The 14305-nt window shown below is 38.6% G+C and overlaps 1 protein-coding gene across 1 annotated transcript in view; it reads right to left on the reverse strand.

Annotated features, from left to right (window-relative positions):
• Window positions 1-6152: 6152 nt before the first annotated feature.
• Window positions 6153-14305, reverse strand: part of PROS1 (protein S) — a 35972-nt gene continuing 27819 nt past the window's right edge. The window contains exons 10-15 of the mRNA XM_054382403.1: window positions 13941-14130; window positions 12783-12950; window positions 11714-11882; window positions 10149-10297; window positions 9128-9341; window positions 6153-6306 (exon numbers count right to left, since the gene is read on the reverse strand). Of these exons, the coding sequence (XP_054238378.1) occupies window positions 6161-6306; window positions 9128-9341; window positions 10149-10297; window positions 11714-11882; window positions 12783-12950; window positions 13941-14130 (1036 nt within the window). The 3' untranslated portion in view covers window positions 6153-6160. The remainder of the gene's footprint in view (window positions 6307-9127; window positions 9342-10148; window positions 10298-11713; window positions 11883-12782; window positions 12951-13940; window positions 14131-14305) is intronic.

A 14305-nucleotide genomic window follows, 5' to 3' on the forward strand; every position in this document is an offset into this window, starting at 1 on the left:
CTTGCCCTTGTTTACCAAGTAGCCCTGGGTTTTGCCAAAGTCTGTTTTGTACATATGAAACCAGAACCTGAACCATAGATTGATCTGTGGAAATGAACCCTGCAACTCCGGAGAGTTATGAAGCAGGCATGTTTGTTACAGTGCTGGGTACAAGTGGGATCTTTCCACCAAACCTGTACACCCTATACCAGTACACGCAGGTATTTATGTGATAAAAACATACATATTCATTAGTTTTCTGAGAATAGGTGTAGTTCAAATAAATTATTTCCAGGAACTCATTAATATGTGTCCTCCCATTCTCTGCCCAGGTTCTGCCCTCCGGCGGTTGTTTGGGTGGTCGTTGGGGATGAAGCAAGAATCTTCCTCACAGGGTCTTTTTCACCTTTGGTCCAAGTACATGTTTTCCACTACATTCTAGTTCCCCCTTACCTCCATTTTTTTTTTTTTTGGTTTTGTCAAAAGAAAGATGCAAACCTTGACCCTTATGGTTAAATGTTCAACTGCTTCCTGAAGGTACACCCTTTGATGAAAGACCTGTATCTGTTCTTTTGCAGCCCAATGTTTGTAATGTATAGTTACACGTTACTTCCTTTGATCAATAATGGGTCTCTGGTATAGGTATTAGAAAATAAATAATGGGTCTCTTCTGAAATATAGGGTTAGAAAATCATTAAAGACCCCTCCACCAATATTCATTAAAGGCTCCTCCACCAATATTCTTTGATTTTATATTTTTCCTTCATCAAGATGAAAGACGGTGAAAGCTGATTGCATTTACAACAGCCTCAGCACAAATCAGTGTGAAGCTACAGTGAAAAGCCCTGCCAGCAAGCCAAAGCCATTTTGCTGAGTAGAAAGGGAAAAGCCCTGGGAAAGCTGTGCCAGCTGCATCCCGAAGCTGCAGCCCGTGAGTGAAAAGCCACTCCGTGAATCAAGACCTTGTAGGCTGCCGTCCAAATGCTGAGATATACCACAGTCTGTGAGCTGAGCATAGCGCTGAGAACCATGCGCCAGAGCCCGAGACCTGTTTGCAAGAGAGCGGAGAGCCGCTGCTGCCAAGATGCAGCAAGGCCAATCTGAGAAACTGCGAAAGCAGCCTGCCACTGCCGGACACAAGGAGAAAAGCTGATGCTGATCGCTCAGCCAGCAAGGTGCCAAACTTGCCACAGTGTCCCATGAAACCATGAGAAAGCCACGTTGTTGCTGAAGCCTGTTAAAGTGGAGTTCTGATCCTTCATTTCCACCAAGAACGGTTGCTCTGGCTTAGGCCAGGCTGGGCTGGCTCAAAAGCTGCTGCTCTCAGTGACTGTTTCCTTGTGACCAGCAGCATAAAACTGAAGTCTTTGCACAGATGAATCCTTCTAGCTAGTATGAATATGCTGAGTTGTTGTAATTATATTTGCAAATCAACACATAAACATCTCTGCAGAGATGACTGGTAGCCTTAAGAGCTGCAGCGCTAATTGGGCTTTCTCTACTCTTAAAATCAGTATGAATGTGCTTGCACCATGCTCCATGCCAGTGTCAAATACACTCATTTAAAGCAAGACCGGTTATTGCAACATCTCACTGCTCCTGGAGTGCAGATCTATTGTTTATGAGCAACACATCCTCTGCACTCCACACTGTGCAACAGTTGAGCATCCAGGAGTACCTCTAGCTGTCAGGCCTTGATAACAGCTGTGTCAATTTGCAACCCTGTGATTGATTCCAGTGCCTATAAGCAACACAAAAGTTCCTTTAGTCTGAACCAGCTTATTATTTAGATGTTTATTTGCATATTCCTATTGAGATTCAACTACTCTTAGAGCAAAAGGATAGGCCCAATGCAACAATATCAGGTAACAAGCTATTTCAAATAACAGGAACCTAGCTCACTTAGCTCTAAGCTGCTGCTGCAGGACCATGGTCAGGAAAAGAAGCTGGGAGAAAAGCAGAGTCTAAGTATCTCAGTTACCGATTTTTTTTTTTTTTTAATTCACAAAGTGATACTTGCCCCTTTGGTATTAGCTGTTGTATTTTTCCTTGTATCTAATTCTTTTGGTACACAACTGCTCTTGTTATCAGATGAAACATGAAATTCCTCACAAATCAAGGTGGTTACAACAAGGCTTCTGAGGCAACAAAATATTCAGGATGTATATATGAGTAATGACATGAGAGGACTAACATCAGTTCAATAATAAGCAGGACTAGAATGACTGAAAATTAATTTGGCCTCTATTTGAAGACAACAGCTCTAGAGCTAATCTTGAAGGTGTTTGTACTCAGTCCACCAGGAGACATGCAGCCATGAAAACACGTAAAGTCAATGTAGATCAGGCATGTAAGAATGAAGCTGCTCTAAGATAAATGGCCAGCAGGTCAAGGGAGGTGATTCTCCCCCTCTACTCAGCTCTGGTGAGACCCCACCTGGAGTACTTGTGCTGGGGCACACCCATCCTGGATGGGGCTGAGAAGAACCCAGCCCCAGGTGGACAAAAGAAATTTAATCTGGGGAGGGCTTTGGCCCCTCCCCTGCTGGGAGAAGGTGGTCCCCTGACTCAGAGGTGGTCTGTTCCACTTCCCCTTCCTGTCCAGCAAGCCTATAAAAAGGGGGGACAGCTTGCTGCTCTTCCCCTTTTTTTTTCCTGCCTCGTCTGCTTGAGAGGACTTCCTGCTGCTGTTGCTGTCACTGTCTCCTGCACCGGACCACGTGGCTGGGGCCCTTTCTCTCTCTCAACTGAATCCACCGACATCCAGGGGAACACAAGGCCATCCAGGCTTGGTTTTGTATATTTTTCTTCCCACTTACCCTCATCCCTCACCTCTGTGAACCCCCCGCCCCGTTACTGATATATATATATGTAGAAAAAAATTTTTTTCCTTTCCCTTTTGTGAAAAAAGAAAAAAATTTTACTCCTCCTACTTCCAAACCGACTTCAGAATATTTCTTTCACGAGTTTTTTTTTTTTTCTCTTCTTCTTCTCTCTCTCTCCACCCTGCCAAGAAAAAAGGGAGAAGGGCTGGGGGAGGAATTTATATCTATTATCATTTGAGCTCCTAAACTCAGAGCTCAAACCACCACAGTACTGCATCCAGTTCTGGAACCCCTATTACAAGAGGGATATGGACATGCCAGAACATGCCCAGAGAAGGGCCACCAGGATGATCAGAAGGCTGGAGCACCTCTCCTATGAGGACAGACTGAAAGAGTTGGGGCTGTTCAGTCTCGAGAAAAGAAGGCTCCGAGGTGACCTTATTGTGGTCTTCCAGTATCTGAAGGGGGCCTACAAGAAAGCTGGGGAGGGACTTTTTAGGATACCAGGTAGCGATAGGACTAGGGGGAATGGAATAAAGCTGGAAGTGGGGAGATTCAGGCTGGAAGTGAGGAAGAAGTTCTTCCCCATGAGAGTGGTGAGAGCCTGGAATGGGTTGTCCAGGGAGATGGTTGAGGCCCCCTCCCTGGAGGTGTCTAAGGCCAGGCTGGATGAGGTTCTAGCCAGCCTGATCTAGTGTGAGGTGTCCCTGCCCATGGCAGGGCGGTTGGAACTAGATGATCCTTGTGGTCCCTTCCAACCCTGATTCTATTAAAAGAGAACCAATTCCATGACTAGATTTAATTTTAAAGGAAATTAGGACATACTGATTTGTAACACTTGGTCCACAGGAGCTAAAAAAGCATAAAGGTCCAGCTGCTCTGAAATGATTATGCCTAAATACAATGAAGGAGGAAAAAATAGGAATTAGTAACTTTCACTGATCACCTATATTCTACATATAATACTTAAACATTTTATAGAGATGATGGACGCTTATTTGGATAGCATATTAATTTGAGTCAATTATCTCCTTCGACGCTAAAGATTATCACAGTCTCCCAAATAATCCATTCGACCACTACAGCAAGTCTTGCACAGTGAAAATCAACAAAGATATAGAAATACATCTTCAAATGAAAAGAAAACTTGCAAATGCTGCTTTAATTCTTACAACAGGGAGGCATTTTTATATAAAAAAAGGAAAGTTCAGAGGCTTCACTGTAAATACATCCTAAATTATTATTCCATAAAACCAGAAAAGAAATGGTGTCTTTGTGGAAAATGGTCTTTTTTTCTTTCATTTCTCAATACCATTTATTACACTTAAACAAACAAAACCTTAAAAAAACCCCAAAACCAAGCAAACAAAACCCCCAACACCACACAAGAAAAACCTCAAACCTTTTTTTCTGTTCACATAGGCTGACACAATCATTTAGAGTATTGCTAACACTGTGTTCCTCATCTTATCATTTCTCTTTGTTGTACAAGACAGAGTCTGACCCAAGGGCTTTCCAGAATTTTGTGGGAGCCGCTGAGATACTATCAGTGATCATATTTGATGCCGAAAGAGCCAATTTACCTCTGCCCTGCATGCAGAACCTCCTTATTTTGGGTCAAGTTATCCTGCAGCTTAGGTCCATATGAATAATGCATGCTGGGAAGGGAGACGAGCAGGGAGGGATGGTTTTCTGCAATTATTTCTCCTCCATATAGTCTAGAGAAATCAAGCTTTTTTGTTTGTTTGTTTTTTGTTTTTTAACTTGCTATCCTAGAAAAGTGAACTAGCAACTTACTGGTAATTAGCCCCTGTGTGTTAGCCACATAGTACAGCTGTTGATAAGCAGCTACTTATGGAGGTTGGCTGGTGTAAAAGTCACAGTAAGTCCTGTATTACACTACACAAGTGGGAAGTGGAATTAAGAATAACCTTAGACAAAGCAATAATGTTGAAAAATGGGCTCAGATTCTCAAATATTCATGTACTATGAGTACTCAACCATGAAAAAACGTCACTGATGTCACTGGAATTACCTCTGGAGAAAGGCAATCATCAAAATGAGTATTTTCACTATCCATCCTTCTGAACATATATTTCCATTTCAGTGTCTCAAGCAAAGAAAGAAAACTTAAGGTCAAGAATCCTGGCAGATAAGTGACTCTGACGGATAAGAGTATGTTATTTATTGCTTTCATCAATTCTCCTGCTATTTATTTCATTTGGGGTAACAGAACCACTAGAAAAGCTTCACAGGAAGGCTTCTGGTTGCTTTAAAATGAGGTTGGAAGTACAAAGAACACTCAAGGAATGTTAAATACCAGAACATCTGAAAATGAGCACACCTGAGGAAAAGAATACTGTTCCATTAAAGTTGGCTGAGAAGAATCTGGCTTTACATTCTATTGTTACTAGCATAATTTAGGCTTTTGAGTATATCAGAAACAACTGTCACTAGGCTCACAAACAAATGTCTTCAGGAGCTCTGTGAATGCAAAGTCAGCCTAAATAATGGGAATATGATGGACTAGTACAGGGTGCTCATATTAAGGAGTGCTAGATTTGTCACAAATAGAAGAAATGTTTGACACAATTTCTCAACTTAGTAAATTCCAGTTTGATGTTTGTGATGTGATTCTCCGTGTTTTCCAAATGCCTGTGATATATTTTAAATTACTTGATTACCAGAATGCTGTTAAAAGTCTAAAAGTGGGATCCGATGATATAAGAATTAAAGCTGGTACAGTGTAACAAGAGTTATTTTCAAAAGTTGAGCTACTTATAAAAGCATTTCAGTTTTGAAGTTGCTTACTAATATTGATACAACTTGTAAACATATTCACAGACATCCAGGAATCCAGTGCCCAAACTATTTTTTCCTTTTACCAAAAGCAGATTTCATAAAACTTTAGATTTTAATTTGTATGCTATGCTCAAGAAACTGTAATGAGACTGAATTTATTTAGATTCAAATATATTAACAGAATCTGCAACTTGTAATTTTTTGCCGATATATGAAAATTAAGAATTGAAATTAGTTCTAAACAGAACTTCCTGAATATTTCTCTCAAAATTGAATGTATCAAGGGCATAGTATGAACACAGATGATAAATTTACCCTGTAAGATTTATCACCGATGTGAATAAAAATGTTTTACAGAATTCTGTTCTTGATTGTCTCCTTGCAGATGAAGAGAGAGGGTATTTCCCCCCCAGTTGTATGTAAAAGAGAGGAAAAACACCCCGTTGACTGTTTTCTTGTCACACCTCAAATAGAATCACACAGGCTTACTTGTGGTGTGAGACTAATTACACAAATTACATCTGAAAGAAAAAAGTTAAATTAAGAATTGAATGGCTACTGCATGATCAGTGGGCATGAGTGAGATCTAATGTCATTGTGTTTAGAAATGGCTTCATCCAGATCCAGCTGTCTGTTGTTGACCTTCACCTCCATGCAGCCATTATAAAAAACGGTTACTAATGTAGCGCCCAGAGGAACATCTGCATAGAAACACATTCAATTTATTAGGACAACGCATGCAAATTCTCACATTTTTCAGATTAGCAAAAACATGGGGAATGCACCATTCCGCATCCATTAGTCAGACATAGGAAAAGAAAGAGAATCTAGATAGAAACACTAAAGTTCATCTCCCTTTTTCATTTGAGATAAGGTCAACAAAGACTGAGAAAGGCCAATAGAATTTGAAGTATGTGTTAGAGGTGTATTCCCATCCAGAAACCTAAACACACTTTTGTTTAATAGTAGCAATTTCCTGTATTAACAACACTGAATCAACAGTTTGTTTTCTGGAACCCATGGCTCTTGTCTTGACCTACAAACAGATGCTTATGAGTTTAGAGGTCACAGAAAGAACCATTTTGCCTTTGCCAGAAAGCTACTCTGAATTTGAATCTGCAAGTTCTCAGATAGGGGACCCCTGGGAACTCCACTTACTTTACTGCTTACTTACTGCTTTTTGGAAGTGAATTTGCTGTAAAAGACTCAATCTGTTGCTCATTTAGGTATTATTTGGGTTATGGAAACATCAGATTATGGATATCCTTCCTTCCAGGAAACAATGTTAAGCACAAAATCAAGCAGGCATTATTTTGAGGTCTTAGGCTACAACTGGATTCTTAAAAGGCAAACATAAGATGATCCAAGTACCTTCAGAAACTACAATGAGGATGCCTAGAAGCTGATCTCAAGAGTATCATCTTGTTTTTTCAGATGTTAATCATCCTATCCCTCCTAAAAGATAAACTTGATTGTTTGGGAACAAGAAATGTTGCTGTGATTTTATTTTGCTGTAAGCTGCAGTACTGCACGAACCATTCTGTAGAATTGTATCCTTCTGCTCTTTTTACTCCAGTGATGATAACATCACTATCATAGAACTATGGAAGTCTCATATAGCCTGCATGGTAGTGCTGAATTAATTAATTAAGAGGCATACATCCAACGCTGATACTAGTTTGAAGAAATGCATATCAAAAATGAGGACTTTAGGCATTTCGTGAAGACCAGATTTTTGTTACGATCCTTACCTACCATTTTATACTGCTCAGTAATTCCACGGACTTTTCAGGAGTGAGTTAAGAGTGAGCAAATGAATTGGTCCAGCCAAACTGGCTGTACACAGGGACCTAAAGTAGTTTTCCTAGACTACATTTTCAGTCTTTGGTAACAGACTGTTGTGGAAGAGTGTCATTTCGACAACACAGGGTTTTTTGTTGCTGCTTTGAAACCTCTGAATAAAAAATGTTCATGCATACAGAGGATTTTTGTTAATTTGCATGTGGAAAATACCGTTCAAAACTGAGAAATTATACTTAAGCAGTGGCATGTAACTAATATTTGCTTCTTAACTATTTGGGATGCATAACTGAAGTCAAGGTCGTAGCTCTTAAGATGCCAATTATTCTGTGGCTAGCAATGTACTAATAATTTAAATATCCCAAAGACGAAGAAATTACTGGAATCTTAGTTACTATGGCTCAGCCCACCTACTGACTTGCCACTATTAAGTAAATACTGACTTCATCCTTCTTTTATAAGTGTGCAGGAATTACAGAACACTCACCTATTGTGGTATGGGACAGTACTGCACCATTACTGCATTTTGTCATTCTACACACTCAATTTGAATTGAACTTACCTTGTTATATGGTTCCCAAAATATTGACTATCCATTGAAAAAAAAAAAAAAGCAGGAGAAATTGTAAAGAACAAGTCAATTCTAACATTCAGGCCTGGATACTAAGGCAACCACCACTTCAAAGACTGTGATACCTGAACTACTGCCCTCAATACCTTCCTTCTGCTTTGACAAGCAAGTCCAGAGGGTGGAACTATAAATCCAGGTTCCCCTGCGTGCTATCTTGGAGGAAATGCCTAAAGAGAGAATCTCCAAAGGATACACAGTTCCTCCATTCTTTTAACTTCAGTGTACTTTTGTCTCCTTTAGAAGAAATACACTGTAAATAAAACTAGCTATATCTGGGGCAGTGCTATGACATTGCAGCCTACATGTAAAATGGATGTCAATTCAAGACTGTTGGTCGAACTCTTCAGAAGTTCCGTAGGAATTGTGACTTACTCTCCCTGAAATAACTTTAATAGAGGATACAGAAAACCCCTGCCAGTAGTAATGTTGTAACCACGGTGTCTTTCCTGTATGAATTCTCAAGTTAGAGGACTTTAAGCTTCGAAAATGCCTTATGTGTGGCAATGCTGGTTTTCCTCGTAACTCATGATGAAGTTAAAGATAAGCATGTGCACACTTCCAGTACAAAATAATGCTTCTAGGTCTTGAGACTGGGGATGCACTTGCAGCTTGCTTTCCATAAAATATCTGCTGTTTCAACACATTTTCTCAGAAATGTCTCAGAAATATTGCCACATTTCTGTTGCTCAGAGTTAAACTACTGAAATTATGTTCCTGACTTCTCCTACTTCACTTCTGGCAATTTACTTACAAATGCCTGGGTTTCTTACATGCTTGATGCAGTTCCTAAATTGTGCCAGCTGGTGGCTCTTCAGAAACATGCAACGCTCAGTCCCCCTCAGCTTGGAAATCAAGACATTTTCCAAATCCAGACCTCTAGAGAGAGACTCATGCCTTTTAATGGGCTGAGTAATGCTATCGTTGAAAAGCAGACTCCCTCAAAAGCTGAATAGACTGTATAAAACAAGAAGTGCTTGGGAAAGAACCTGTGTCTTTTTGAGCAGTTGAAGGCTTTTTTCTTGCTTGGGTAAGGCTGAATATAATCAGGTTTCTATAAATAAATCAAAATAATGAAAAGAAATGAAGCTCACCTGGCAGGCCACCCAAATAGGTAACAACATTTGCCATCATTGCTCGATGCAAGAAAGATAGTTGCTCTGAAGTGCTTCTGTCTGTGTGTGAATCAACAGACAGTTCAAGTTGCTGTTTTGTTGCTCTAAGTCTAATCAGCACTTTTCTGGGTGTACATAATTTCTTTGATTCTAGATGTGCGACAGTGATGTTTCCAATGGTCACAATGATTTTCTAAAAGGAATAATAGTAGGTCACAAAAGATGCTACATATAAATTTAACAGACAGTTATACTTAGTTCTGATGCGTTTTGTATTTGGAAGTAGAAAAAAAGGAGATGTTGGAGCCACATTTTTAAAAAACAGCACCTGAAGTTGGAAAAGTTACCAAAGTTAATGCATAGTCATAACCTTTGGTGATGAATGCCATTTATTTATATTCACTAAATTTATAGTGAGAATGTTCACTGTAAAAAATCTTTGACCATGGTTCTGGGGTGAAATCCTATTTCTCTTACAGCCAAAAAGAGTATTCCTACATTTTTAAAGGTAACCAAACGTTACTACAGGTTCTTGTTTTGGACAAAAGCATGGATTAGCCATAGTGTTTAATCATGCTCTATCTCGGGATGCCTGATGTAAACAGGTGTAAACAGAAACTTATGGACAAAAAGACCTTTTTATGAATTTAACAAACATGATGCCATTATATAATATTCTGCTTCTGTCATATTCCTCTTTCTGCTTTGGGCATTTGTAAGGAAAAGTTAAAGATTATGCGATGAAATGGATAGTACTTGATAGTACTTGGCTAGTGCTTAGTCACTGCTGTAGCAATTGTGACTAGTGATGTCTTTTCTGCACTCCACTGTATGATCTAAGTGCTTTGCAAAATATTTTTCAGCCTACAAGCTCCCTGGCAAGTAAATGTGAGTAGCTCTTTTAGTTTAGTTTTTCCCAAATGGAGTAGTAAGTTAAGCAAGACAAAATAAGAGCTGTGACTTGTACATGTATGAGCTGCTATGACAATTGTAAGATCACCTGTGAGTCAGAGGAGTTAGAGTCCACTATGGACAAAGCAAGCGGCACTGTTTCATTAGAAACCAAAGCAAACATAACACCAGTGTCTGTGGATGGGCGAATAGTCAGAGTCACATTTATTAGCCAGTCTTCATCACTGTCAAGATTGTCTGTTGCAAAAAGAATAATTTAAATTAATAAATCCATCTGCTAATGAAGAATTAATATGTTGTTAAAAATTAGTATTTAATATGCTCTCACTGTAGGGGAAAAAAGTTCGAATCTCCAAAAAAATACGTGAACTTTGGAACTTTTAGAAAGAACTACAAGTCTAAAAAAACCCAACAAAACAAATATAAAAAATTTCACAAACATCCAAACCAAAACCTGACAAAAAAAACCCAACCAAACAACAGCAACCAACACCCCCCCCAAAGAAAACACTAAAAAAAAGAATAAAAAGGAAACATAATCCTGTATTTCCCCTATTCTTCTGTGCTTATTGGACTGTTTTTGTTATATCTTCTCCATTTTAATGTGTAACAGGTACCATATTAATTTAGAGATCAGTTCAAAATGAAACCCAAAAATCTAATATACTCACAAATTATTGCCACTGAGTAAAAGATCTAGAGTTCTCACATAGTTTCACATTCCAAAGCAGTTCCACTATTAAAATAGGAATTTGCATGTGCATAAAGTAAATACGCAAATGGTGCAATTGCAATTTCATATCATGCATTCATAGTGAAGCTAACAGAAAAATTATTTTTTAAAAAAGTATTTGTCATCTTTTGTAGTTTTTCTTCCAGTGTCTCTTCCCCATCTTTCCACTTAAATCTAGCAGTTTCTTGAGGAAGCAGAAATCCAAAAATATGAGGTGAAGCTAGATTCCTACACAAATCTAAAATAACACGGAGACTGGGTTATAAAAGCTCATAGAAGGGCAGTGCTAGGTTTGAGCAGCCTCTCCGATTTGGCAGGGGGGTGGGGGAGAACACAAAGTCGAGAGGGTGAAGTCATGGCAGCAGACCCAAACACAAAGGTGAGGAAATATCATGGCAGCATGTTACAAGGGAATGAATGAGAGAAAACCTAATGAAACTGTGAAATTAAGGTCAGGCAATAAAATTCTGGATTCAGGAAGGAACAAGAGATGCACCTAAAACCTCTTGATAAGCAGGAGAACTGCACACACCACTATCAGTGATCCCTTTCTCTATGCCCAGTCTTCTTTTTCTGTCAGTAAAACAGAATCATAAAATGGTTTGGGTTGAAAGGAACCTCCAAAGGTCATCTAGTCCAACCTCACTCCTTCACTAGATCATGGCTGCCTTCCCCATTGATGATCTGTGGACACTGAATGTATCCAACAGTGCCCATCCTTTGCAAATAAGGAATACATTTCCTAAAACACTTTGGAAATGAAATAGCATTTTCATTCAAGGAAATTTCTAATGGAAGCAATGAGAATCATTACTGGATGCAGTGGCATACAGCTTAGGTTCTGTGTGTCTCTTTAACAATTCATCAGTTATACCACCAGTCCAAAAATAATCTATAGGGAGAGATAGAAAAATACTTACTATAGTTTATCTTAAATGCTGCCATTCCAGTGCCAGGGTAGAAAGATCCTCTCCCCACTGATACTAAACAGTGTTTGCTTTGTTTTTCTTGAATTACTTCTTTTACACCTGAATGTCCCTGATTCATCAGGTTCCAGGCACGAATGCACCCATCTAGCCGAGGGTTAATCTGTAGAAGAATTGCAGCACTAGGTGTTTGCATTCAAAGTTGTTTTAAAATTGTTAATAATAAGCATTACTTGACATATCAACTTACTTCTGGCAGACAAATAAAGCCTTATCACTCTGAGAGGTTACAGCACTGATGCTGGGATAGCATGCAGTTACTATCTCAGTCATCAAAAGGTTTTTCTGATTTAGTAACATTTCCAATTTTGATATCACTGATCTGTACAAAATTTTTAAAGCTCATGCTGTCCTGCTTAGGTCACAACAGCTTTTCTGTAGCTGAAAGACAATGATCAATAGAACTGTTCCTTGTTCAAGGTTTCATCTTTTACCAAAATAAGAAGTAATTTCAGGAATTACTTTTTGTTGGATAAAGGGATGTTGTTGTATTGCTTCCTATTTTTTCCCTCTTCATTATTGAGCAAAAATGGATTAAGTTTTTTATACTTTGTAAAGGTGCAGCTTTTACCTTTCATTACTTTTTGCACCTCTGTTTAAACTGCCGATTAGTTTCAGGACTTCTGGACTGCAAATCAGTCTCAATGGCTTGACTGAACTCATACACAGCACAAGTTGCTGAGGATGGATAATTGAAAGAATCATGGCCCTTGTCTATCCTGAGCTATTATAAAACCTAGTAAAAATGAAAGCTCATTGTACTGCCTGCAAAGTGAATTCCATTATCTACTCAGGGTCTAGTAAAAGCAAGCAACATGAATTACTCTGAACTGCTCTCACAGCAGGAGTGGTGGTTACTTAGGGAACCTTAAAGCTAGAGCAGGAAACATGCTACAGAATCCTGAAAGATTAAGCCATCAGCATTGAGTTTTTACAACTACAAAACTACATGCATGCTTATTTTCAAAACTGTGGTTTAACAACAACCTTTTATTTCAGTTACCTGCTTAACAAGATTGTTGCCCACTTTGCGAGGTAATCCAGCAATGTATACTTTAGTTTCCAAGAAACTTTGTGATTGCTTAAAAACAGTTCCTGGACTGTTAATACTCATCACGGCTTCTTTAGCTATTTTTACACTGATGCTGTGTTCTAGTTCTTCAACTGATATCTAGAATTAAATACAGTTAATTACATATATACACAAACAGAATATTTTAAATACTAATTGCATATACTTGTATGAAGCATTAGTAAATTTTCTCTAAATATGTAACTTTAAATAGATTTAATGCAGTCAATAATGCAGTTATGACAACTGTCCATATCCATGGACATTCACAGGAGGATGATCTTCTTCTCCATCCCTATCCCACCCCTTGGTAAACCCATGCAGCTGATTAGTTTGCTTTATGTACTATAGAGTTTTCACGAAGCTGATTTCTACAATTCCTCTATATCAAATCCACATTTGGCATACAGTCATACAGTTCTCCACTGCAATCTGCTGCAGAGAACTGAAGCTTCAGATGGGATGCAGACAAAATAGGTTCAGTGGTTGCTCCTGTTGTTATTAGGCATCAGAGCATATTTGTAATCTCAATGAAGTTGTATTAGACAGGATTACTGAACGGAAGTTGTACTGAACAGGACATCTACATAGAATCCCAGCTTCTCTCGTCCCCTCTTTGAAAACAAACCAAACAAAACCTAACCAATGTTAGGAATTTGGTGTGATTTATAATCATTTAAGTGAGCAAGATCTTCCATCTTTGGCATGCATGTTTGAAGAACAAGATGGATGTCTGGTCTAGCAAATGTGTAACTTGTTTTCTAGAAAAAGTATCTGACAACTATGCACTTGACCACACAATCACACTTTTTAATATTCTACTTCTTCCTTTTTCATGACTACGAAGAATAATTCTTATGTTGCCAATTAATAATAATTACTTCTTTTTTTGATCACAAACAGGTGCCACAGTTTCCCAGATATAAGGCATTCTTATGCATTTCTTGTTTGATTTTTAAATCTGAGGTTTGAGGACATTATTTTAAGCCTTTTCAGTAGTTGCTTAGCTTCTCCCCACTTTACTTATCAAGGCAGAATGTTCCCATAGTGGGTTAAAGGAAGAAAAGGAAAGAAGAAAACCCAGCTTACTATATGCCACAATCCATCATTAATGGCTTTGCCTCCACTGGTGACTTTTGTTCCAAATTCATTCTTGAATTGAATTTCAATCTTCCCATCACGAAGAGCAAGCAAGATCCATGCTGTATTGTCAAGGGATTCTGCATATAGTATAACTCCCTCTGCATCATATGTTCGGAAATCAAATTCTGCTGTAAATCTGAATTGTGAATAAAGAATCTTAATTAAGAAGACAGGAAACATGAACTACTCTAAAGCTTAGGATAACTCATTAATAAGGTATTAGAAAAAAACCCAACATTCATAGATATTAACCTTTTGGTTAGTAACTATTAACTGCTCTGTATCTGAGCAGTTGTGATACTTGTACACAA

This window comes from Indicator indicator, chromosome 1, assembly GCF_027791375.1.
Source record: "Indicator indicator isolate 239-I01 chromosome 1, UM_Iind_1.1, whole genome shotgun sequence".
In the NCBI taxonomy this organism is placed as follows: Eukaryota; Metazoa; Chordata; class Aves; order Piciformes; family Indicatoridae; genus Indicator; species Indicator indicator.